This window comes from Bos grunniens, chromosome 14, assembly GCF_055505025.1.
Source record: "Bos grunniens cultivar Pamir isolate PY7600 chromosome 14, Bosgru_T2T1.0, whole genome shotgun sequence".
Classification (NCBI taxonomy): domain Eukaryota; kingdom Metazoa; phylum Chordata; class Mammalia; order Artiodactyla; family Bovidae; genus Bos; species Bos grunniens.
In genome coordinates, this window is record NC_141178.1 from 40,396,305 (window position 1) to 40,420,896 (window position 24,592).

Genomic DNA, 24,592 nt, shown 5'->3' on the forward strand with positions numbered 1-24,592 from the left:
ACTTCATTAAAAATTATTAAAATTTTCCTTTTTATTTTAACTACTGACTTTCATTTTTATCATTTGTTTATGATAGAATTGAATTGTAGAGAAAACTCACACCCCAAAATTCTTATTCAGCATAGCATGTAAAATTCATGGAAAAAACCACCAGGCTTTTATGATTGTATTTCTCTCGTTTCCTAGCTACTAGCAAGGTAAGTAAAGACATGGCAGGTTGGTTAGTAATGATCTTGGATACTACATTTTTTTATTATTTCTATCCCCTAGTTAGATTTGTCTTATTTCAATGGACACTGTCTTTCAGATATGTATGTGGATGCCTTAAATCAGCACTTTTTAAAGACTGTCACAAGAAACCCTCTATAGATTCTAAAAAAAAAAAAAAAAAAAACAGAAAAAACCTTAGTTCTGAGATCAGATAATTTTTTCTTGGAGACTCACAATTCATATATTAAAAGCTCTGTAAACTCATAAAGTTTTTTAACAAGTTTAACATCAAGATAGCATTTCCAAAATTGACTACAGAACACTTTTATGTAAAAACCACTAACCTAGCACACTTGGAGGAATATTGCTTTATACAAAGAGACTCAGTTAAGAGTCTTTTAAAACAAGCTCTAAAGGAATTTGCTGAAGTAAGTGATATTCCTTTCAGGATTAACATAGTTCTACCACAGCCAGAAGTGTTTCTTTTCTTTAAGCCATCCTTTCATTTAGTCAGTTTAAGAAGGACATTTCATCAAATCTACTGTAAATTTTTCTGTGGAAACACACATCCTCTATTCTAATTCAGATGGTCTTTATGGTACTCTATCCATGAAAACTTCATGCTTTTAGGCATTATAGTCTTACTCCTTAGGAAGTGCTTAGAAATTCTATCAGTTGTAAATAAAAATCATGTTTTCCATGAAGGTAAAAATTTCTAAAATCTCACTTTTTTTTTAATTCTTCATTTACCTTCAGCACAGTCCCAGTAGCTAAAATTCCACCAGGCTTTACTTTTTGAGGTATTATGAAAAAACAGGTATAATGTATTTGCTTTTGTAAACTATCTATTGCTCCATTTCCATCATCACAAAATTTGGACACATATTTCTACTGTCATTTAAAATCTTTGCAGTAGATTAATACTAATAGTAATTAACACATTTCTACATAAAACATTTCACTTCAGTTTTCAAATTTGCTACTTTGAAGGCTATACAGTGGAATATTTCTCAGTCATAAAATGGAACAAATTTGAGTCAGTTGAACTGAGGTGGACAAACCTAGACCCTGTTACACAGAGTGAAGTAAGTCCAAAAGAGAAAAACAAGTATTGTGTATTAATGCATATATATGGGATCTAGAAAAATGGTACTGATGAACCCATTTGCAGGGCAGGAAGAGTGTCGCAGATACAGAGATAGGACTTGAGGACACTGAGGGGAAAGGAGAGGGTGGGATGGGTTGAAAAACAGCACTGAAATTTATACATCACCATATGTAAAGTGGGCTTTCCTTGTGGCTGGGCTTCCCTTGTGGCTCAGCTGGTAAAGAATCTGCCTGCCATGCAGGAGACCTGAGATTGATTCCTAGGTAGAGAAGATTCCCTGGAGAAGGGAAAGGCTACCCACTCCAGTATTCTGGCCTGGAGAATTCCATGGACTATATAGTTCACGGGGTCACAAAGATTGGACACGACTGAGCAACTTTCACTTTGACCTTCATATGTAAAATAGCTAGCTAGTGGGAAGTTACTGTGTAACTCAGGGAGCTCAGCCTGGTGCTCTGTGACGATTTAGAGAGGGTGTGCTGGGGGTGGGTTGGGAGGGAGGCTTAAGAGGAGGGGATATATGTATACTTATGGCTGATTCACACTGTTGTATAGCAGAAACCTACACAAAACAATTATCTTCCAATTAAAAAAATGTTTTAAATGAAGGCTATTACAAATATAATCAAATACTTTTTCTAAATATGTCAGCCATTCCCTGACATATCCACACCTGCTGTAAGGGAGTCTGTACCAGCCATGACTTCTGCTAAGTGTTCTTAGCCGTGTGAAGTCATGCCTCTCAACCCAACCAATGGGGCCCTCTAGGGCATCTGCCCAAAGTACAATTAATTGAGAGACTAACGATCTGTAATAAATGTCACACAGCTTGAGAAAATGAATTAGTTCAGGTACCCTGTTTCAAAAGTTTGAGCCACAATCTCAAATAAATTTACCCAAAGTAAGACTGAAATAGAATGTTTTAAGGTTTTATTAAGTTGAGCACTGGCAAATTGAAGGAATGGGGGAACAAACAGGTACACAGTAGTGAGTGAAGGAGATACACAATTAGAGAATGGACAGATGAGTAACAGAAGCATAGAGCCTGGCAGAGGTACCAACCCTTACAGCTTCCTCAGGACCTAAAGACGTTCCAGTTCTAATCCACATGCATCTTTTATTAATCCTCCATCCTTCTTTTCCTGGTGTCTTAGAAGGATCTCGTCTGTTATACTTGAAGGTTATATTGATGATGAATGAGAAAATAAGAATGAAAGGTAAGTTTATGAATATCAGGTACTATATTAGGAAGGGAAACTTAATGACTAGACCGTCCAGGTATGACTTAAATCAAATCCCTTATAATTATACAGTGGAAGTAACAAACAGATTCAAGGGATTATATCTGATAGAGTCCCTGGAAAACTATGGACAGAGGTTCATGACATTGTACAGGAGGCAGTGATTAAGACCATGCCCAAGAAAAAGAAATGCGAAAAGGCAAAATGGTTGTCAGAGGAGGCCTTACAAATAGCTGAGAAAAGAACAGAAGCAAAAGGCAAAGGAGAAAAGGAAACATATACCCATTTGAATGCAGAGTTCCAAAGAATAGCAAGGAGAGAAAAGAAAGCCTTCCTCAGTGATTAGTGCAAAAATATAGAGGAAAACAATAGAATGGGAAAGACGAGAGATCTCTTCAAGAAAATCAGAGATACCAAGGGAACATTTCATGCAAAGATGGGCACAATTATGGACAGAAATGGTATAGACTTAACAGAAGCAGAAGATTTTAAGAAGAGGTGGCAAGAATACACAGAAGAACTATAAAAAAAAGATCTTCATGACCCAGATAAACACAATGGTGTGATCACTCACCTAGATCACCTAGAGCCAGACAACCTGGAATGCGAAGTCAACTGGGCCCTAGGAAGCATCATTATGAACAGAGCCAGTGGAGATGATGGAATTCCAGTTGAGCTGTTTCAAATCCTAAAAGATGATGGATGCAGTGAAAGTGCTGCACTCAATATGCCAGCAAATCTGGAAAACCCAGCAGTGGCTGCAGGACTAGAAAAGGTCAGTTTTCATTACAATCCCAAAAAAAGGCAATGTCAAAGAATGCTCAAACTACCACACAATTGCACTCATCTCACATGCTAGCAAAGTAATGCTCAAAATTCTCCAAGCCAGGCTTCAACAGTACGTGAACTGTGAACTTCCAGATTTCAAGCTGGATTTAGAAAAGGCAGAGGAACCAGAGATCAAATTGGCAACATCCGTTGGATGAAGAAAAAAAAAAAAAAAAGCAAGAGAGTTCCAGAAAACCATCTACTTCGGCTCTATTTACTACACAAAAGCCTTTGACTGTGTGGATCACAACAAGCTGTGGAAAATTCTTCAAGAGATGGGAATACCAGACCACCTGACCTGCCTCCTCAGAAATCTGTTTGCAGGTCAGGAAGCAACAGTTAGAACTGGACATGGAACAACAGACTGGCTCCAAATCAGGAAAGGAGTACATCAAGGCTGCATATTGTCACCCTGCTTATTTAACTTATATGCAGAGTACATCATGAGAAATGCCAGGCCAGATGAAGCACAAGCTGGAATTAAGACTGCCGGGAGAAATATGCAGATGACACCACCCTTATGGCAGAAAAGTGAAGAAGAACTAAAGAGCCTCTTGATGAAAGTGAAAGAGGAGAGTGAAAAAGTTGGCTTAAAACTCAACATTCAGAAAACTAAGATCATAGCATCCAGTCCCATCACTTCATGGCAAATAGATTAGGAAAAAATGGAAACAGTGACAGACTTTATTTTGGGGGGCTCCAAAATCAGTGCAGATGGTGACTGCAGACATGAAATTAAAAGACAGTTGTTCCTTGGAAGAAAAGCTATGATCAATCTAGACAGCATATGAAAAAGCAGAGACATTACTTTGATAAAGATTCATCTAGTCAAAGCTATGGTTTTTTCAGTAGTCATGTATGGATGTGACAGCTGGACTATAAAGCAAGCTGAGAGCCAAAGAATTGATATTTTTGAACTGTAGTGTTGGAGAAGAATCTTGAGAGTCCCTTGGACTGCAAGGAGATTCAACCAGTTTATCCTAAAGGAAGTCAGTCCTGAATATTCATTGGAGGGACTGATGTTGAAGCTGAAACTCCAATACTTTGGCCACCTGATGCAAAGAACTGACTCACTAGAAAAGACCCTGATGCTGGGAAAGATTGAAGGTGGAGCGAGATGGGGACGACAGAGGATAAGATGGTTGGATGGCATCACTGACTTGATGGACATGAGTTTGAGTGAGCTCGGCGAGTTGGTGATGGACAAGGAAGCCTGGCGTGCTGAAGTCCATGGGGTCACAAAGAGTCTAATAAGACTGAGTGACTGAACTGTACTGAAACTTAATGACTAAGCTTTGCCTCCCCAAGTAGGAGAAAATAGTTGAGTCAATAAGGAAATCAGGCTTCAACTTTATAGGGAAGTCTTGCAAAATGAGGAAACTGCTCCTTCTGTGTTATACTCAGGTGGGGTTGGAAAGTTTCTGTTTGTTTCAACTGTAACTTGTATCAGGTAATTCTTTCCTGAAAGTGAAATGTTGCTGCTGCTGCTAAGTCGCTTCAGTCGTGTCCGACTCTGTGCGACCCCATAGACGGCAGCCCACCAGGCTTCCCGTCCCTGGGATTCTCCAGGCAAGAACACTAAGTGAACTTAAAAAAACTTTATGTGACATTTTAGGGTAGAATGTGTAACAACTTTACCTTTTATTTCTAATTAACTTAAGGGCTGTGTGTACCTGCTGTTGCTTCAGTCTTGTTTGACTCTTTGCAACTCTATGGACTGTAGCCCACCAGGCTCTTATGTCCCTGGGATTCTCCAGGCAAGACTACTGGAGTGGATTGCCATGCCCTTCACCAGGGGATCTTCCCGACCCAGGGATCAAACTCACATCTGCCTGTGTCTCCTGCCCTGCAGGTGGATTCTTTACCCACTAAGCCCTCGGGAAAACCCACAGAACACATATTCAGAGCCAAAGAACACACATTCAGATTATACGTTTAAGCCATTCCTATAAGTAAGCCAAAACCATTTCTTAAAATTCAGTTTGTGATTATCTCACACCATAACTGGGATGAGGAAAGATGTCTTAACTCAATGTATTGAAGATTTCCTGCTGTAGAACATGGTTTTAAGCACTTTTCTGGATAAAAAATAAATAAATAAATAAAAGCATCATTCAACACTCATATTTTAATAATTCATTACCTTTACCAGAATTCAGTTTTCCACCCTTTCTTGCAGCTACAGAGTAGATATGTAACCTTGGAACTATGGAACAGACTGAGATTCTCAAACAAATAATGTGAGGAAGCAGATCCTGTAGTATGCATCTGTTTTGAGGATGGTGGTGAGACACTGGGCTTTGAAGGTAACTGTGACAGCGTCAAGAAGTGACACCCATTTTGCAAGACACGACCTGTTACTCTTTAACTCTGAACCAGTGACTATGCCAAGGGAAAAAGCAGGCAGAACACACTGATTCATGTGAAGAAGTCAAATGACATCAAATGGATTATTAAAATGAGTGTTGAATGATGCTTTTTCAAAGGTAACTGGGATTCCTTCTTACTTTTTATGTTTATATACACAGTATCTGTGACAGCAGCCCTAGAGCCCAGAGCTTCTGATCTAAGTCCAAATGCTAAATGATTTAAAGCTGTTTTACTTTTAATTTTAAAGTCACATGTCCCCGTGGTGGCTCTCTAGTTGACTGTTCTCCACTGAAGTAGTCTTTCATTATAATTTGGGCATTGTTTCTGGCTGAACAACTGCCTAACTTGATTAGCTGGCTCTTCCAGAAATTTCTGTGAATTATCCAGTAACTTTTAATAAATTCTTTTTTGCTTAAACTAAGTAGGCTGGGATCTGTTATTTGAACTCGAATCATTTTCAATGGTAAAATTTAGTATGACTTTGTGCTTCCCCTTTACAATGCCAATACTAATGAGGAAAGTGCTTAAAACCAAATTCTGGCTAAGATTTGGAGGTAGTAGAATTCAGTAGAGAAAACTTACTAAACAGGGTTTTCAAAAGATGCTAGCCACAAACATGACAAATGACCCTTTGAGATAGTAAGAAAACTCAGATTTAAAATAGATCAAGACAATTTTTCACTACTAGATATGTTTTAAGCAGTGTTTAACTTCCAGTATTGTTCAAAGTTTAAAGTATCTAAGGCAGTAAGTGATAAGCCCCTCCTCACATAACAGCTTTCTGGTAACAGCATCAGTGACAAACAACCTTTCTAGTAACACCAGAGGGAGAACCATAACACTGTTTATCAAAAACAAAGACCATGAGAAAACAGTGCCTCACCAAGAATACAGAGCTGATCTAGAACACATGTTGCTCATTCAAATAGTGCTTTGCTTTTGTCTATAGTAAGAGACTGGAAAACAAACTTTTAGGTTTAAACTTTCACAGTGTTAATAGTTAATTGAATACCAATTTTTTTAAAGGGAAATCACCCTTGAAGAATTAGTGTTCAAAATGAAAACTTTCTGATGTTTCCTGTATGGTCCATATGAGTTTTTTTTTCCTTTTTAGAACTCCTAAGTTTGGGAAGATTAGTAAAAATGGAAATATATTATTAAAACTTTTTGTTTCTTAAACTATTCCTCTTGAATAAAATAACAAGAGGGAGAAATAAGATAACTTTGAAAAATCTTTAAAGTTTTACAGTATAATAAGTAAACATATATATATTTGCCCCTCAAAAATCAAAAGCAGAAAGACAAAAAAAAAAAAACTCTAAAACATTTAGACCAAGTTTAATTCTTGTTTTAGCTCTAAATCAAAAATTCATTTGCATTTCTCAGACTTGTCAAAATTCTTCAAGTCATAGGTGGTAAACAGTTGAAGGGAGGGCTATATCAGAATATGAGTATTCAAGAAAATTCAAGAAAAATTATCTTATTAAAATTACATAGAGTTGACAGAAACCACTTTTAACAAAAGTATCACAGAAACTAGCTTAAATATATTATTAATAATTACTATTAATATAGGGCTGCCGCTGCTGCTGCTAAGTCACTTCAGTCGTGTCTGACTCCGTGTGACCCCATAGACGGCAGCCCACGAGGCTCCCCCATCCCTGAATTTATTGAAAATCACTACCTCCTCTTCATTTGTTTTCTGACATTCACAAATGTAGTTAATATAGGGCTATCAACTACATTTCTGAATGTCAGAAAACAAATGAAGAGGAGGTAGTGATTTTCAATAAATTATCAAATGCGAGTGATTCTGAAAAACATAAACCTCTTCATTTTTTAAAGATTAAAAAGTATTAAAGTATTATATATTCATTTAAAAACTGGTAATACAAAAAATATAAAGAATATGTAACATCATAACTACTTAAGAGTAGAAATAAACATAATATAAAGAGGAATATAAATGCTTTAAAAGCCTTTTTATCTGTCTCATCTTCTATACAACTGCAATGTATTTTACACACATTCACTATTTTAGGCTAGCTTTTTGTTCTAATAACAAAACATAACCTCACCATGCCATTAAAAATTATTTGAAAAATGCTTTAACTTACTAATTTTTTTCTTTTTTTTTTTTTTTTTTTATAATTCTATTTTAATACTTTGACTTTTGATTTTTTCAAGTTTTCTTCTAGACATGGGTATATAAATCACAGTGGAGATATAAGACCTGGCATTGTTTTTCATGGATATTGCAAACAACTTTCTATACCAACAGAATAATTACAACTATCATTTTATTTATTTTTTTAATTTTTCAGCACTTTATTTATTTATTTTTTTATTTGATAAATTTAATGCCTTTTATTGCCATACCTCATTTTACTGTGCTTTGCTTTAGTGAGCTTTATAGATACATGTTTTTTTTTTTTTTTCCTTGTTAATTTTCTGTTTAGTTGATCTATCCATAAGTGTGAGTGGGGTATTAAAGTCTCCCACTATTATTGTGTTATTGTTAATTTCTCCTTTCATACTTGTTAGGATTTGTCTTACATACTGCGGTGCTCCCATGTTGGGTGGATATATATTTATAATTATTATATCTTCTTCTTGGATTGATCCTTTGATCATTATGTAGTGACCTTCTTTGTCTCTTTTCACAGCCTTTGTTTTAAAGTCTAATTTATCTGATACGAGTATTGTGACTCCTGCTTTCTTTTGGTCCCAATTTGCATGGAAAATCTTTTTCCAGCCCTTCACTTTCAGTCTGTATGTGTCCCCTGTTTTGAGGTGGGTCTCTTGTAGACAACATATGTAGGGGTCTTGTTTTTGTATCCATTCAGCCAGTCTTTGTCTTTTGGTTGGGGCATTCAACCCATTTACGTTTAAGGTAATTACTAATAAGTATGATCCCGTTGCCATTTACTTTATTGTTTTAGGTTCGAGTTTATACACCATTTTTGTGTTTCCTGTCTAGAGAATATCCTTTAGTATTTGTTGGAGAGCTGGTTTGGTGGTGCAGAATTCTCTCAGCTTTTGCTTGTCTGAAAAGCTTTTGATTTCTCCTTCATACTTGAATGAGATCCTTGCTGGGTACAATAATCTGGGCTGTAGGTTATTTTCTTTCATCATTTTAAGTATGTCTTGCCATTCCCTCCTGGCTTGAAGAGTTTCTATTGAAAGATCAGCTGTTATCCTTATGGGAATTCCCTTGTGTGTTATTTGTTGTTTTTCCCTTGCTGCTTTTAATATTTGTTCTTTGTGTTTGATCTTTGTTAATTTGATTAATATGTGTCTTGGGGTGTTTCTCCTTGGGTTTATCCTGTTTGGGACTCTCTGGGTTTCTTGGACTTGGGTGATTATTTCCTTCCCCATTTTAGGGAAGTTTTCAACTATTATCTCCTCAAGTATTTTCTCATGGTCTTTCTTTTTGTCTTCTTCTTCTGGAACCCCTATGATTCGAATGTTGTAGCGTTTAATATTGTCCTGGAGGTCTCTGAGATTGTCCTCATTTCTTTTAATTCGTTTTTCTTTTATCCTCTCTGATTCATTTATTTCTACCATTCTATCTTCTAATTCACTAATCCTATCTTCTGCCTCTGTTATTCTACTATTTGTTGGCTCCAGAGTGTTTTTAATTTCATTTATTGCATTATTCATTATATATTGACTCTTTTTTATTTCTTCTAGGTCCTTGTTAAACCTTTCTTGCATCTTCTCAATCCTTGTCTCCAGGCTATTTATCTGTGATTCCATTTTAATTTCAAGATTTTGGATCAATTTCACTATCATTATTTGGAATTCTTTATCAGGTAGATTCCCTATCTCTTCCTCTTTTGTTTGGTTTGGTGGGCATTTATCCTGTTCCTTTATCTGCTGGGTATTCCTCTGTCTCTTCACCTTGTTTAAATTGCTGAGTTTGGGAGTCCTTTCTGTATTCTGGCAGTTTGTGGAGTTCTCTTTACTGTGGCGTTTCCTCGCTGTGTGTGGGTATGTAGAGGTGGCTTGTCAAGGTTTCCTGGTTAGGGAAGCTTGTGTCGGTGTTCTGGTGGGTGGAGCTGTATTTCTTCTCTTTGTTCAGTCGCGCTATGGGGAGGGAGGGAGGGATGCTGCTAACAAATGACACTGGCGTGCGCTCGCAGTGCCTCAGCCACACTGGGTCTGCCCCCGCTCACGGCGCGTGTAGCCTCCCTGCCCACACTGCTCAGGCTCTAGGTTGTTCCGCCAGGAACAATCCGAGGCTGGCCCTGGGTTGCATGCACCTCCCAGGTCCAAGCCGCTCAGGTTCAGGCACTCAGGTAGTCCTCAGAGGCGCAGACTCAGCTGGGGCTGCGTTTTGTGCTCTTCCCAGGTCCGTGCAGCTCAGGTGATGAGGTGTTTGGCGAGCGCCAATGCTGCGACTTATCGCCTCCCTGCCACTTGGTTATCTGGGTGTAAAACCGGCGCACCTTCTCAGGCAGATGTTGACCGTCCAGACCCCCAATAAGTTTTAGTTAGCAAAGAAGCCAGTTTTATAGATAATGTCTCTCTGGGGCTGCGATTGCCCCCTTCCGGCTCTGGCTGCCTGTCAGCGGAGGGGGAAGGTTTGCAGCCGGCTACCTCTGTTTAGTCCTTTGTTCCGTACGCGGGCTGGCGGTGTCTTAGGTTAGGGCTGGCTTTTCGCATGGTAGATATCCCACAGACTGGTTTGCTAGCCCAAATTATTTCGCTCAGATAGCGCTCAGGGTATTCGGGCCAGATTCTTACTCTAAGCGATGCAGCCCGTGCCGCGCCTCCCTGCCCAGCCCCCGCTTGCTAATGGCGGATGCAGGCGTCTGCGCTGCTTCTCCGCTGGAGGAGTTACCGTAGGGCTCGCAATCTGCGAGTTTTAATTGTTTATTTATTTTTTCTCCCTGTTATGTTGTCCTCTGTGCTTCCAAAGCTCGGCACGGATTCGGCAGTGAGAAGGTTTCCTGGTGTTTGGAAACTTCTCTCTTTTTAAGACTCCCTTCCCGGGACGGAACTCCGTCCCTCCCTCTTTTGTCTCTTTTATTGTCTTTAATATTTTTTCCTACCTCCTTTCGAGGAGTTGGGTTGCTTTTCTGGGTGCCTGATGTCCTCTGCCGGCATTCAGAAGTTGTTTTGTGGAATTTACTCGGCGTTTAAATGCTCTTTTGATGAATTTGTGGGGGAGAAAGTGTTTTCCCCGTCCTACTCCTCCGCCATCTTGGCGCCTTCCCACTAATTTTTTTCTAAATTAATTTTTATCACTACAAATAATAGTATTATTAAATGTGTTCTGCATAAATATTTTTCTTCAGATTATTTCTTCAAGAAGAAATACATTTTAGGAATAAAATTACTGGATTATGAGACATGTGTATTTTAAAGGCTTTTAAAGTAAATTTAGTCAACTTCTTCAAAAAGTATCATAAATTTGTATCTCCACCATCAGTGGATAAGGTCATTCATCTTAAAGCCCCAGGCAGTCTTCAAGTGTATTATAATTTAAGATTTTAAGACTGGTGATTCAATGAGTGAAAATCAGTATTTCATTGTCAAATATACTCACCACTACTGGCAGCCTCCTATCCATAGTTGCAAATTCAAAACAGGCATAGAAACGGAGTCTTTGAGCAGAGAGACGTGAAACAAACAAACAACAACAACAACAACAAAACAGGACAGTGAAAGTGAAGAGTTCTATGAGATAAGATTGAACAACTGCAATTATCAGTGACTTTTACTCAGTGATGATTTGTCCTCAGTCCTCAGGACAATCCAAGTAGTTCACTTTTCACAGCTCTGACAGCTCCCATTTTACAGACCCCACCATACACATATTCATTAGGACTGATGCGGAAGCTCCAATACTCTGGCCCCCTGATGCGACGAGCTGACTCATTAGAAAAGATCCTGATGCTGGGAAAGATTGAGAGCAGGAGAAGGGGATGAGATGGCTGGATGGCATCACTGACTCAATGGACATGAGTTTGAAGACTTAGAATGCACACTCATCATTCACATACCCTCTCTACCACTTCTCCCCACTAAAAGGTAGTGCAGCTCTTTATATCCCAGCAAGTTTTCTCCTAAGCACTGGGACAAGGTAAGGAGAAAAAAAATAGGAAATGGTGAACTGAATGACTTGTGATAAGAAACTTCAACACTTACAAATAATTTTGTTGGTATTTTTATAATTAAGTTCTGTTAAATTCTTTCACAACATTGTAAGTCAACTATACTTCAATTAAAAATCCTTTGTTTTGTCCTAAACTGTAAGTATCTGTTTATATAATGACTTCTCCAAATAAATTATCAACTATAGGACAGGGACTAAATCACACCTTATGTATAACTCTTGATTCCCAGCATTTCATAGAATGAAGAATACAAAAATCATTCTTTAAAATGTTTATAAAGTTTTAGCTTTGTGCATCTAATATGATTTGGTCTAAGCACTTATTTAGCTCCTATATAAATTGATCTCATTTGCATTCATTAGATAAGGTTAGCTGATTGAAGGAAAAAACCCACCTTAAGGATTATAACTTTAAGCTTCCCTGTCCTAGGATGAAATATTAAAGAAATAGTATAAGAATTATGTGGTAATGTGCATGAGTAATACGTTTGAGAAGCATAATTTTGCTAACAAAATTATGTGAGATGTTAATATGAAAGATTTTATCAAATATTGCCCAGCTGGTGCCCCAAAGGAGCTACACTATGTTTCTTAAAAACAAACAAAAAACACGTGGGCTATTAAAATCAGAGCAAAATATATAACAAAAAACTACATCTTATAAATCTGTCATTTCATGTCATCAAAAAAAACCTACTTATTACAGTTGTTCTTGTCGTTCAGTCGCTTAGTCTATCCAATTCTCTGTGACGCCACGGACAGCAGCACACCAGGCTTCCCTGTCCTTCACCAAATCCCGGAGCTTGCTCAAACTCATGTCCACTGAGTTGGTGATGCCATCCAACCATTGCATTCTCTGTCATCCCCTTCTCCTCCTGCCTTCAATCTTTCTCAGCATCTTATTCCCGAGAGGCCATTACTAGAGGATAGCAATCTTAAATTATCTAAAAGCACCCTCTAGTGGCAAAAACGTAATTCACACGTAAAAGAAAAGTTGTATAGAAATAAATGACTATTGTGACATTTAACTAAAATTTCTCTAAATGAAAATAAAAATGAATATGGCTCTTGTAAACTTTGTTTCAATGGTTCTCCACTACTATATTCAACAGAACAATCGTTGGACAAATCAATCTACTTTTAGTACTAAAAATACACTTAACCATTTTAAAACTAAAAATACACTTAACAAAAATACATAGATGTGCAATGCTAATAAAGACGTAAGAGCCCTGCTGACTTTCTGTAGCTATGTACGTATTCTATTATTTTCCATTCCCTGAGCTTCTACTCATGGTAGAAAGTATCCACCTTGAGCCTAAGGAAAATTGAGTACAAATTAAACATGTCTAATATTTTCACTACAGACAGCTATAGTTTAAAGCTTTTAATATGATGATCTAATTAAGTATTCATCACAAATACTTTTTGCCACTGAACTGTATATTACCTAATTAGAAATGTTCATAATGTTTCCTTATTAACCTCATTTCTCTAATGTTTTCAACTGCCAAATTTTATTGCCTAAAAAGAGAATTTCTATGCCTTAAAAATCTTGTGAAGAAACAGATTTATAATGCTTTGAAGTTATAAAACACTTCAAAATAAAACAGTAGTAACTCCTTTTAAAAGCTGACAGCACATAAAAAAAGTGCCAGTGAAAACTCTTTCTCATTAAAAAAGTCTGTATTTTACTTTGAATATATTATTTCAGTAGATTGCTATCTTTCTACCTGTGTCTGAAAAAAAGATACGACATCATTGAAAACCAAGTGGCATTTTTTTGCTTCATGTCTTTATTGAATAGGTTCAAAAATGAAGACATCATTTGTAATTTAAAAAAACAGAGTGAACAAGAGACAACAGCAGCCATACTACTCTTACTTTTCCAAGCTAATAACTTTCAGAATATTATATAAGCAATTTTTACAGTTTTAATTTAAGTTTAAATCATCTTTTCATTCTACCACACTGGAAAATACTTGTGAAAATAAATAAAAATAAAATAAATGATGCATAGATCTAGGAAAATTTCTTAAAAACTGAACTATTGCACAACAAATCAACATGAAAATAATATATGCAAGTAATATAAAAATGCATTTAAATACACTGCATCGATATGTTTCATAATTCATTAATATATTTCACCTACTTACTGTTTGTAACAATCTCTGCGTTTTGGAATTAGATGATTTCTTACCAACTCATTTCCATATAGTACATTATAACATTTACTTGCTACAGTAAAATTCAGTGAGAAACAAACATGTGCCACTTTGTTTAAGATCACTTAGCTATTCCTTCCTTGGGCGGACAAAAATTATGTGATCTTTAAAAATATACTTGGAAGAAAATAGTGCTCAATTCTAGATAAAGCAAGAGTTAAAAGTTCTTTCTTTATATGGTTTCTAATAATTAGAACAGAAGAACATAAACAATTGAAATGGAACTCTGATATGTACATTATTCTCCTAAATTTATTAAAGCTATTCTAGTTGATGGAATAAGATGTAATATAGTTTTATTGAACTCTGACCCTTCCTTCTGGCCAATATGACTAAATAAAGGCAACCAGAAAAAAAAATTACTGAAAGTCAGGAAAGGAACTATAATGTAAATCATAAATTTCCATTACCACTAAGTTATCCTCTGACCAAATGAAAAACACAAACAAAACAAAAAAACTAATGAATAAAATTATAAAGTTAAGTATAAATGAATTTCAGAGAAAGCTATAAGCCACAAATTTCTACCCTGATCCTCACAATTGATCAGAATCATAAACAAGAAGTTAGAAATTGCCTACAAATGATTTGCTGTACCTTTATAATAAGATCAAAGTTTGTTAGGTTTGATTCAACAGAAATAACTACTGAATTACTGAATTTGGCTGCACAAGCAACCAAAGGTATTTACTAGTAAATACAATGTTACACTGAAAGTGACAATGATTAAAAGCTGTATTTTAGTCAAAGTAAAGGTGAAAGTATAATTACATTTTTGTGAATGTTTAATTACATAATAAAGCAGCTATCCATTACAGCAATGCATTTTCAGAGGCTTTTTATTGTGAAGTAAATGGTGCTTCAGCACGAAACACTAGAAGAAAAACATGAGTAGGAAAAATTAAATATTAACATTCTCTTAACCTACCCATAAATACATATAACTATACTTCGAGTGACTAAAATTCAATTCTTTTTACCTGCATGCCCTGCACTAAGGATTAATTATCGAAGTTAATTGTTTATTAGGTGAGATGATCTGTTTTAAAATCCATTAATTTCTTCTAAATTCAAATACATAGATATAAATGCAAGATTTTGCAAGGAACTTTGTGCACCTTCTATTAAATAATTAACTTGCCAACTTTGCAAAAATGAAGTAGCAAACTACTCTTCAGACATGAGATAATGGGGAAAAAAGGACAAAAGTGAAATCTGAAGACAATAAGAAGTAGAAAGAATGTGTGGTAAACTAATACACACTGAGCAAAAAAAAAAAATCATTCAGTTATAACTAGAAAAAGAAACAGCTGTATTTTCAGATTTGTGTCTCTGAAAAGGGCACTGCATAATTATGTTTTAAAGAATTGAGTAAAAACCTTTATGGAATCAATAATACACTGAGTAAAGAGCAACATACACAATAGGGGTTTTTCCCTCTCTTTTTAAAAAATATTTATAAAATTAATTATTAAAGAGGTCTACAGGAAAACGACACAACTAATTGTAACTAAAATATTCTCTCAGTTTCAAAAGTTCAAGCATTCCATCCTACAATGATACTATCTGAAAATAGGTCAATAATAAAAATGTTTATTCTGATGTCCTGCTCAAAGTAATGATCATCTGAAAGCTTAGAGCGCTAAGCATTAACGCTGGACTGTTTGTGGAAGTATAGTAATGGACTTTAACAACAGAAAAGGAATACCTAAGTTAAATGATTCCACCTAAAGTTATTTTCTGACTGATAAGTAGGTATGTCCTTGAATGGCACAGCTTAGGTTATCAGGTATTTATTATATACAGTATATGTACACTCACATATATACACACACATTACACAGCCAAAGAATTATGCTCCAAAAACTTGAAAAAAAGTATTTTGAGTAATTTTAGCACGAAATCACTAGAGGAAGTGCTCTAGATGTCCAAGCAGCAATAATCATAAAATTCAGGACTTAGCTTTTTCTTTTTTTTGGATTCTGTTCACAGAACCATTCTCCGAACACCACATTCACAGCAGAACTTTGCCCATTCTACAGGGTATTTAGTCCCACATTCATGGCAGAATTTTGGTAAGTGTCCCGCTGAATTTCCCTCAATGCCTTTAGTGTTTCCACCATTAAATGAAGAGATGTAGTCTCCATCTGGCCTGGAGAGGTACAGAGAGAAAGTAGAAACACAAAGTTCATGACAGTAATTTTCAATCTGTAAGCCTTGGGAAACAGAAAATAATACTATTAAGTATAACTAAAAGCTTCTTAATCTCATCATTAATGCTCTTGACGAACTGATGCTTTCGAACTGTGGTGCTACAGAAGCCTATTGAGAGTCCCTTGGGCAGCAGGGAGATCAAATCAGTCAATCCTAAAGGAAATCAACCCTAAATATTCATTTGAAGGATTGATGCTGAAGCTCAATACTTTGGCCACCTGATAAGAAGAGCTAACTCACTGGAAAAGACCCTGATGCTAGGAAAGACTGAGGGCAGAAGGCGAAAGGGGCAAAAGAGGATGAGATGTTTGGATGGCATCATCAACTCAATGGACATGAGTTTGAGCAAACTCCAGGAGAAACTAAATGACAGGGAAGTCTGGTGAGTTGCAGTGAATGGGGTCAGAAAGAGTCGGACACGACTGAGCGATTGAATTGAACTTTTCCCTCTTGCATTGAGTTGTTTGGTTCTTCTGTAAAGATCTCTAATCTTTCTGTGATAATATACTGTCACTGTTAATGGCTTCAATTCCCTGTCTTATTCCTTTATATACTTCAACCTGACTTATTTTATAAGTAATGTCTGAAGAATTTCAGTATCTTAAGTCTTGGGCACATGTGTTTGTTTTCTGCTGTCACTCATGACTGAGTCCCTGTTTCTCTGTATGGCTTGAAATTTGTTTGTTTTGTAGTTCAGAATTGCAAGCTCATGTGTGTTCACCTGTGAGAATCAGGAGGCCTGGGTTTACAGCATTTCATAAGATGGTTCTTTCTGCTTTTGCTTTTCTAAGCTCCAAGGAAGCCCTTAAACCAAGAGTATCCAAGTTAAGAATTTATTAGAATATGCAGATGTTTTACTTTCAAACCTTAAACTCATATGAAGGCCCACCTATAGTTATGAATTATCAGTGGGAATTCACATCTCTCTGAGCCATGGCTAAGACAGACAAGTATCCTTGGACTCTCTTATTCCTGATTGGTTTTTTTTTCCCCTAGTCCAGCTTTCACTCAAGAGATAACCCTCTGAATACTGTGAGAGAAGGGTTAACACAACCTTTCTCCTCTTCTGTGGACATAGCTGACCTTGGGATAACTTCTCAGCTCTGTTTAATAAAAACCCAACAGAGGCGAAATGCCAGCGGTGTTTCTAAGCAACAGTGTTTGCAAGCAGTTCACTGAAACTGGACATACCTGGAAGCTATGTCTATGATACTGCTATTATGAGATGCCGATTCCCTTTGGGAAAAAGGACTTCTACTTAAACTGACCCTATACCCACCTATGAGATCTTATTCTCTTACACCTGAGCTGTCAGTTGGATAGCTGAGGAAGACAAGCTTCAGGAATGCTGCAAAACCTCCCATGAAAGAGAAAACACCTGACGCTGCCCTGCTATCCTCTCATATTTCTGAAAACAATCCCAGTGACAAATATAATATACAGTCATATAAGTGCCTCTGGCTGAGTCTAAGAAGAATCTTTGCTGAACCTCTCAAGAATCCTGGCTTAGAGCAAGAGGCATGGTGGCAAGGGTGAGGAAAAGTTGTTTTTAACACTATTTTGTATAAGTACCAGAAGTCAATTCCTCTCTCCCCAAATTACCTTAAAACCCAACTCTCTATATAGTGAAGACCACTGAAAACCTCAAAAGTAGCTGCAGTGTCACAGTTAATTTACCAAATTGATCTCTAACCTTCTTCGTATTTTTTTCTTTAGAAATTTCCTTTGTTTGTTGAGAACTAAGCTACATATTCAGAAATACATATATATTTTCTCTTTTATCCAGTATTTCCAGGTGTTCTATTTGGAAGGGTTGTCCAGGAAATGTAGTCTATCAGACTTTCAGAAAAATAAATCTCTGAGAATTCTCCATCTGTTTTGGTTATAAGTATTTTTGTCTAGGATGGAGGTTGAGTATTCAGGTGAGTAAGGCTTAGGGCTTCCTATCAGATATAAAGCTCTAAAAAAAAAAAAAAAAAAGAATATCCTAAACATTTTTTAATGTGATTTTTGCTCCTGCCTGTTAACACTTTGTCTATTCTTTGGAAAGATAAAATTATTCATTTATTCAAGCATATGTATTAAGTTTTCCATTTTATAACAGAATGTTAATCTTATACTCAGCACTGATTCAAAGCACATGGTTCCACACATATAGAACACAGTATAGCCATAATCCAGGACTCTAAGAAACAGAGGTTCACTTCCTTATATGAATCAAAAATACGTATCAAAGCCTCAGGTGAGACAAACAATACTTATTAAAGAACCTAGCTGAAAAGACAGCAATTTATCAGTTCCTCTATGGTTCTCGTCTTAAGCACAAGAATCACTCTTAAAACTTTCTAAATGGCAGACACCCAGACCCCACTCTCCATCTGGGAGAGACCTCCACCTGTTTGGTTTTGGAAAGCTCCATAGATGCTTCTTCTAATGGGCAAAACCAGGAGGGAGAGCTAGCATTTTAGATACTTAAAAATCTATTCCTGGATTAAATATGAATAATGAATGTCTGTACATATTATATACTTATAAAAAGCAGACAATATATATAGTTTCATATAACACAACCAATCACATTCAGTAGGATGTTAATTAATAAGTTAACCACTAAATTACACAGTGCTTCTATATGAGAAATCAGAGCAGAACTTCTAAGGTCTCAGGACTTGTTTTACTTTCTCAGAAAAAGTGATTTATTTTTCTGTTTCAGACAACGAGAATCATGTAACTACTCTTCTATTCTCCTATACTTTGGCTACTACAACAAAGTGTATACGCCACTTTGTGGCCCAGGGCTGGCCTATCTACAGGTCTCATGACACAAACTTTGTAAACTAACCCCACTCTTTTTCCACTTTATCTTTTAATTCTCATCTTTCTTTTTCCTATTTTTAATTTAAAAAACAATGTTGTATTTCACTATACATTCTGTACCTTTCCTTAAAACTTTATGGAATAAGTTGGGATACATATGAAAAATAAAATATTTATAACTGGAATGATTTCATTATATGTTGAAAAACAGAGCCAATGTCAAAGCTGTGCAAATACTGTGACATATTAGAAAGGGATGTACATGGATAATCACAATCTCATCAGAGGAATTTAAATGTAATAAAATGCTGCTGAAAATTATAATAGCAGTAGTGTAAAAAGTCTATTATTCAATTTGAAGAGGTAAAAATAACCATGCTGCAGTTACAATTAAGACATAAAAAACACAAATGCATCCAGTGGTACTGAACAAACTGTATTTGAGTATTTACCATAAAAATTACATCTACAAGGTATAAGAAAATACTATTTACATTCAATGAATACCTATTTTTCGTTATTACAATATCAGAGCTAAACATACCTGGCCATGTAGCTATCACTGTATGTTTTTCTTTTGCTTGTAAGCACACCTGAGGCAGGATTTCGGGCCAAACTAGGTGGCGTGGAATTTCGAGGTTTGATGTTAGTCCTAGAAGACAGAAAGAGATGGCATGATGAAAAAAAACTACTGAATAGTAAGCATTTCTTTCACAAATTGTTTATTAGAATGATTAGAAAAATAATTAGAAGCTATAGAAAGGTAAACTCAAAAGATTAAAATCCAAATAATTATTTCACATCTGAAATCCTTAATATGAAGTATAAGCCAAAGCATTTTGCATTGACTAAGATTATCTTGATGGTACATAAAATCATTAAAAAAAAATACATATTCTTGACATGAAATTTATAAGTTAACATTTCAAATTTTTTTAAGTTTAAATATACAGTCCCCTCAAACTAGAGATAAGTCTTATTGAGTGCCTAGAGTCAAATAATAATGTTAGATGTATAAGATGTGGTTAAAAATTTTGCTAACCATTTTTAAAGAATAATATTCCATTTATGAAAGCCTGTTCTTAGAAAAAGCAACTGGAATGAATTGGTTAATATACTCTTGCCTCTAAAGATTTTAATTTCACCAACTATACAACCTGGGCTATCTGTTACCAGTAAAGTGGCTGATCATACCTTTTTGAAAATTCCGGAATCAAAGAACGCTTATATATGAGGTAAAAATGGTAAAATGTATAGGCTTTGGAATTCAGATGAATCTGGATTCAAATCCCAACTGCCACTGAACAACTCTGGGTCTGGCAATCTGAGTCCAAGTACCCTCATGTATAACATGTGACCATCATCACTTATAGGAAGTCAGATATATAAAATGTAATTGATACTACATTTAGCATAGCGGAGGGTGATGATGGTATTACTACTATTAGTATTGCTACTACAAGTTAACACTTACATTAACAGTGCTTACTACATTTGATGTAGCTGCATTTTTTTTTTCCTGGCCACACCTCACAGCATGAGGGATCTTAGTTCTCCAACCAGGGATCGAATCCATGCCCCCTGCAGTGGAAGTGCAGAGTCCTAACCACTGGACCACGAGGGAATTCCTGTAGCTACATTTCTAATCACCTTCATATAAAATTTATTTAATCCTCATAATAATCATATGAAGCAGTAAGGATTACTAATTCCATCTTGCAAAGGAGGCAACTGAGGCAAAGAGTAGTTAAGTAATTTCCCCATGGTGACAGATAAGTCATTGCAGAACTAGGTGTAAGATGTTCATTAGTGTTAGTTTCCTCCCTCTCTTTAGAAATTTAGTCAAATCTTTTCATTTCAGAGATAAGCAATACTGTGTTACATGATCAAGCAGAATCCTCTTTTCAAAAATGCCTTTGTATATTTTAAGTTCTCAAACTCTGGCAGAAATTCTTCCTTCTCTACTTATATAGCAAAGTTGGAGAGAGTCTCCCAAAATTTTAAACAGTTGTCTCCAAAATACATGCAGGGAGTAACAACATCTATTATTTTCCAAATGCCAGATATGATACCAGGTACTATACATACTTCACTTTCTTTAATCTTCACAAAAATCCCTGAAGATATTATTCCCATTTAAAGTTGAAAAAACTCACAGTCACAGAGATTAAGTGCAAAGCTATTACATGGCTGGGCTTCCCTGATAGCTCAGTTGGTAAAGAATGTGCCTGCAAAGCAGGAGACCCCAGTCTGATTTCTGGGTTTCACTCCAGTATTCTTGGGGCTTCCCTTGTGGCTCAGTTGGTAAAGAATCCTCCTGTAATGCGGGAAACCTGGGTTCGATCCCTGCATTGGAAAGATCCTCTGAAGGAGGGAAAGGCAACCCACTTCAGTATTCTGGCCTGGAGAATTCCAAGGACTACAGTCCGTGGGGTCGCAAAGAGTCAGACATGACTGAGCAACTTTCACTCACAGTACATGGCCAGAGTGTTTGAATTTGAATTTATGTGGGTCTCATTCCAAATCTTATATTCAATATGCAATGATGTCATTCAAAGGGAGGCAACTTTGAATACTTAAACTATTTCTAAACTTTGACAAGAATCACCCTGGTGCATGTATGGGTTACCCTGCACCTCTTCAAATGGCCTTCAAACGCTCACTGCAAGTCCACCCACGAGGTGTATGCTACTCTACTTTCACATGGCCCCTCTAGGGATGTTGTAGAACTATCACATGCCTTTTTAGGAATTCAGTCTCTGAAAACTCCCTGCCAAATGGTGGCAATTCCTCCAAGTGAGAGTCACAGAGGAACAGGATGGACAGGGTTTTTGGTCAAGAACAAAAACTTGTTAGAAATACTATCACCTTCATATAATGTACATATGAGATATATACACAGTACAAACATACCCATGCATATACATATATAACTTCATATCAATAGTTATTCAAATAATTAGAAAATAATAAAAAAAATAATAAAATATAAGTTATCAACAACAGCTGTCATTATTCAATGCCTATTGTGTATTTTTAGTAACATCTATAAGGTAGAACTGGAATGCCAAGAACCATTTTGATCAGTACTTAAAACGTGTTACTCCAGTCTCACACCGTCAACACATTTTTCTTCCTGGACAGAGTCTGAAAGTGCTACCTTATTATGTGTCCATTGATACAATCTGCCTGCTACAGTCCAATCCAATAATAAAAGAAGGTCTAACTTTGCAATTGCACTTCCTCTACCCCATTGCTAATCCCTGTTTCTCTGAGATCTGCTTTGGAGGGTACAGACAGCAGGAATAGTGCAAAGAAAAAAAGCTCAGTGCACAAATTCTTCCTTCTAGAATTTATCACTGTCTACTTAAAAACAACACATGATGGCTGCTAATGATGAAGACTTTTCCCATCTTTGTTTTATTATATATCTAGCTAAATGTATTATTATTTATGGATAAGAGACTGTTGTGGTAGACTTTGGTTTAAAGGTTAATTAGGTGAGCTCTATTAAGTAATTTAACTTATGAGACCCTCAGTTCATCATTTTAAGATGAGAGGGCAAGACCTGCTTTGGGGGCACAAACTTCGTAAGCTTTGAAGACTTGTGTGGAGAGGTCCAAGACTGCCACTGCCACTCCTGCTTCTCCTCTCAGTCAGAGAGGCCAGTACACAGAAGGGATGTGTTTACTTCCCTGTGTTATGTGCAATTTGTAACTATCTAACACAAAGACTGAGGATCCCTGGATTGAATGTTTTCTAAGATCTGTTCCCTGCTTTTTTATAATAATTTATCATCTACTTAACTAAAAGATATTCTAGCAATATTATATTTATATAATATATGATATAATATTCCCTATACATTTTTAAATAATATTACTCCTAAAAATAGTTTCATAAAAATAACAATTATTAAGGTGACTCATTTCAACCCTCTGAAAATTCAATTTTAATTTAAAATTTAAATTTTATTCAATGAATGCTCTAAAAATAGACATAGAATAGAAATGCTCATCAAAAATCAGAGTGTTATAAATCCTAGAAGATTACTCAGCACTTCTTGGCTTAAAAATGATTAAAATAAAAAATTTTAAGTATAGGAATATACAAATTTATAGTATTTCATTATATAAACCCTTTAAGGAAATAGCTGAAAAACAGTAACCAAACTGAGTTATACATACTTGCTTGTAAATGGGTAATAACTCATGTCTTCTGATGGCACTGTCTGATTTTGCATTGCTCTCATACAATCTTTGCATATGTCTTCTAGTTCCAAGTGGAGGGCCTAACTTGTCCATATTACTATTAAAATATATAAAGGTGTACCCATAAGGAGAATGTTACTGTTTCTTTATATTCAAAAAAAATTTTAAGATATTATTCTGATTCATCAGAAATCCACCCCTCAAGCTCTTTCATAATTATCTAACTGCCAGGGTAAGGACTAATGTCAAAAAGAATCCTCAGATAGTTCATACAATATCCATTATTAAATATGAAAATCACATAGCAGGGCAATGGAATCAATTAAAAAAAAAAAACTTAAGGACAACAACTGTTTAAAATTTTAGAAGCTAGCAGTGAACTGGACGTTATTATTCTAGTACATAAATACAGACAGGATGCTTGTTCTTAGGGAGCTCACAAATAATCTAATTGTCCCCTTCCCTGAATTCACAGAACTTTCCTATTTCTGAAATTTATCCAGAGAAACACTAAGCATGATCCTATGAAAACACTGATGGCAATTCTAAAAACTACATGAAAAAATTAGAAGTGGCCATGCCAACTAAAGCTAATATTTTCAACCAAAATTATAAAGGATTTTCAGCTACTGAATAACAAAAAACTGCAGGTTTACAGAGATTTCATTATTTTATATCAAACAAATGATATTATCGCCAATCAATATCCATTAAAAGTAGGGAGCAGGGAAAATTAAATTTGGAAACTAGGAGTACTACCTTCAGTGACTACTGAATGACACATCACTGCTTGATAACAAAGAGTTTTTTCAAGGGATTTTTGTTTACTCATTTAAATCCTGAGCACCCACTATGTATCAGGCACTGTGCTAAATTCTGGGAATACTGTGGTAAATAAGACAGACCTGATGCTTTGTTCTTATTACACAGTTTAGTGTCTCAAAACAATCTGGTCATCCCTCTAGATAATAAGGATCTCTACAGACAGACACATTTTATCCAGTTTCTCTTCCTTCAATATCCTATACACAGCAGGCATTTTGTTGTAAAAGTTGATATCAATACTCTGCGGACGGTGCTGCTTTACATTAGGTGTTTACATCACACTCAGTAAAACATTTTAAAGAATTTTTTAAATGCCTCCAATAAATATATTGTATATTTATTATATATAAAACAACAAAACTTCTAAAATTTGTAAGATTAACATTGTATGCATTTTATTTGTGAGCAATCAGTAG

At 35.9% G+C, this 24,592-nt stretch overlaps 1 protein-coding gene and 1 long non-coding RNA gene across 2 annotated transcripts in view; both read right to left on the bottom strand.

The window, feature by feature from the left end:
• Positions 1 to 2,231: 2,231 nt before the first annotated feature.
• LOC147359314 (uncharacterized) lies at positions 2,232 to 11,418 on the bottom strand. The gene is made up of 3 exons (XR_015140245.1): positions 11,312 to 11,418; positions 3,134 to 3,247; positions 2,232 to 2,491 (listed from the first exon to the last, which is right to left on the bottom strand). It is a non-coding gene; the product is annotated as an uncharacterized LOC147359314 (long non-coding RNA).
• A 2,236-nt stretch (positions 11,419 to 13,654) lies between these two features.
• ZC2HC1A (zinc finger C2HC-type containing 1A) overlaps positions 13,655 to 24,592 on the bottom strand; it is a 54,212-nt gene continuing 43,274 nt past the window's right edge. The window contains exons 8-9 of the mRNA XM_086335418.1: positions 19,685 to 19,792; positions 13,655 to 16,261 (exon numbers count right to left, since the gene is read on the bottom strand). Of these exons, the coding sequence (XP_086191544.1) occupies positions 16,096 to 16,261; positions 19,685 to 19,792 (274 nt within the window). The 3' untranslated portion in view covers positions 13,655 to 16,095. The remainder of the gene's footprint in view (positions 16,262 to 19,684; positions 19,793 to 24,592) is intronic.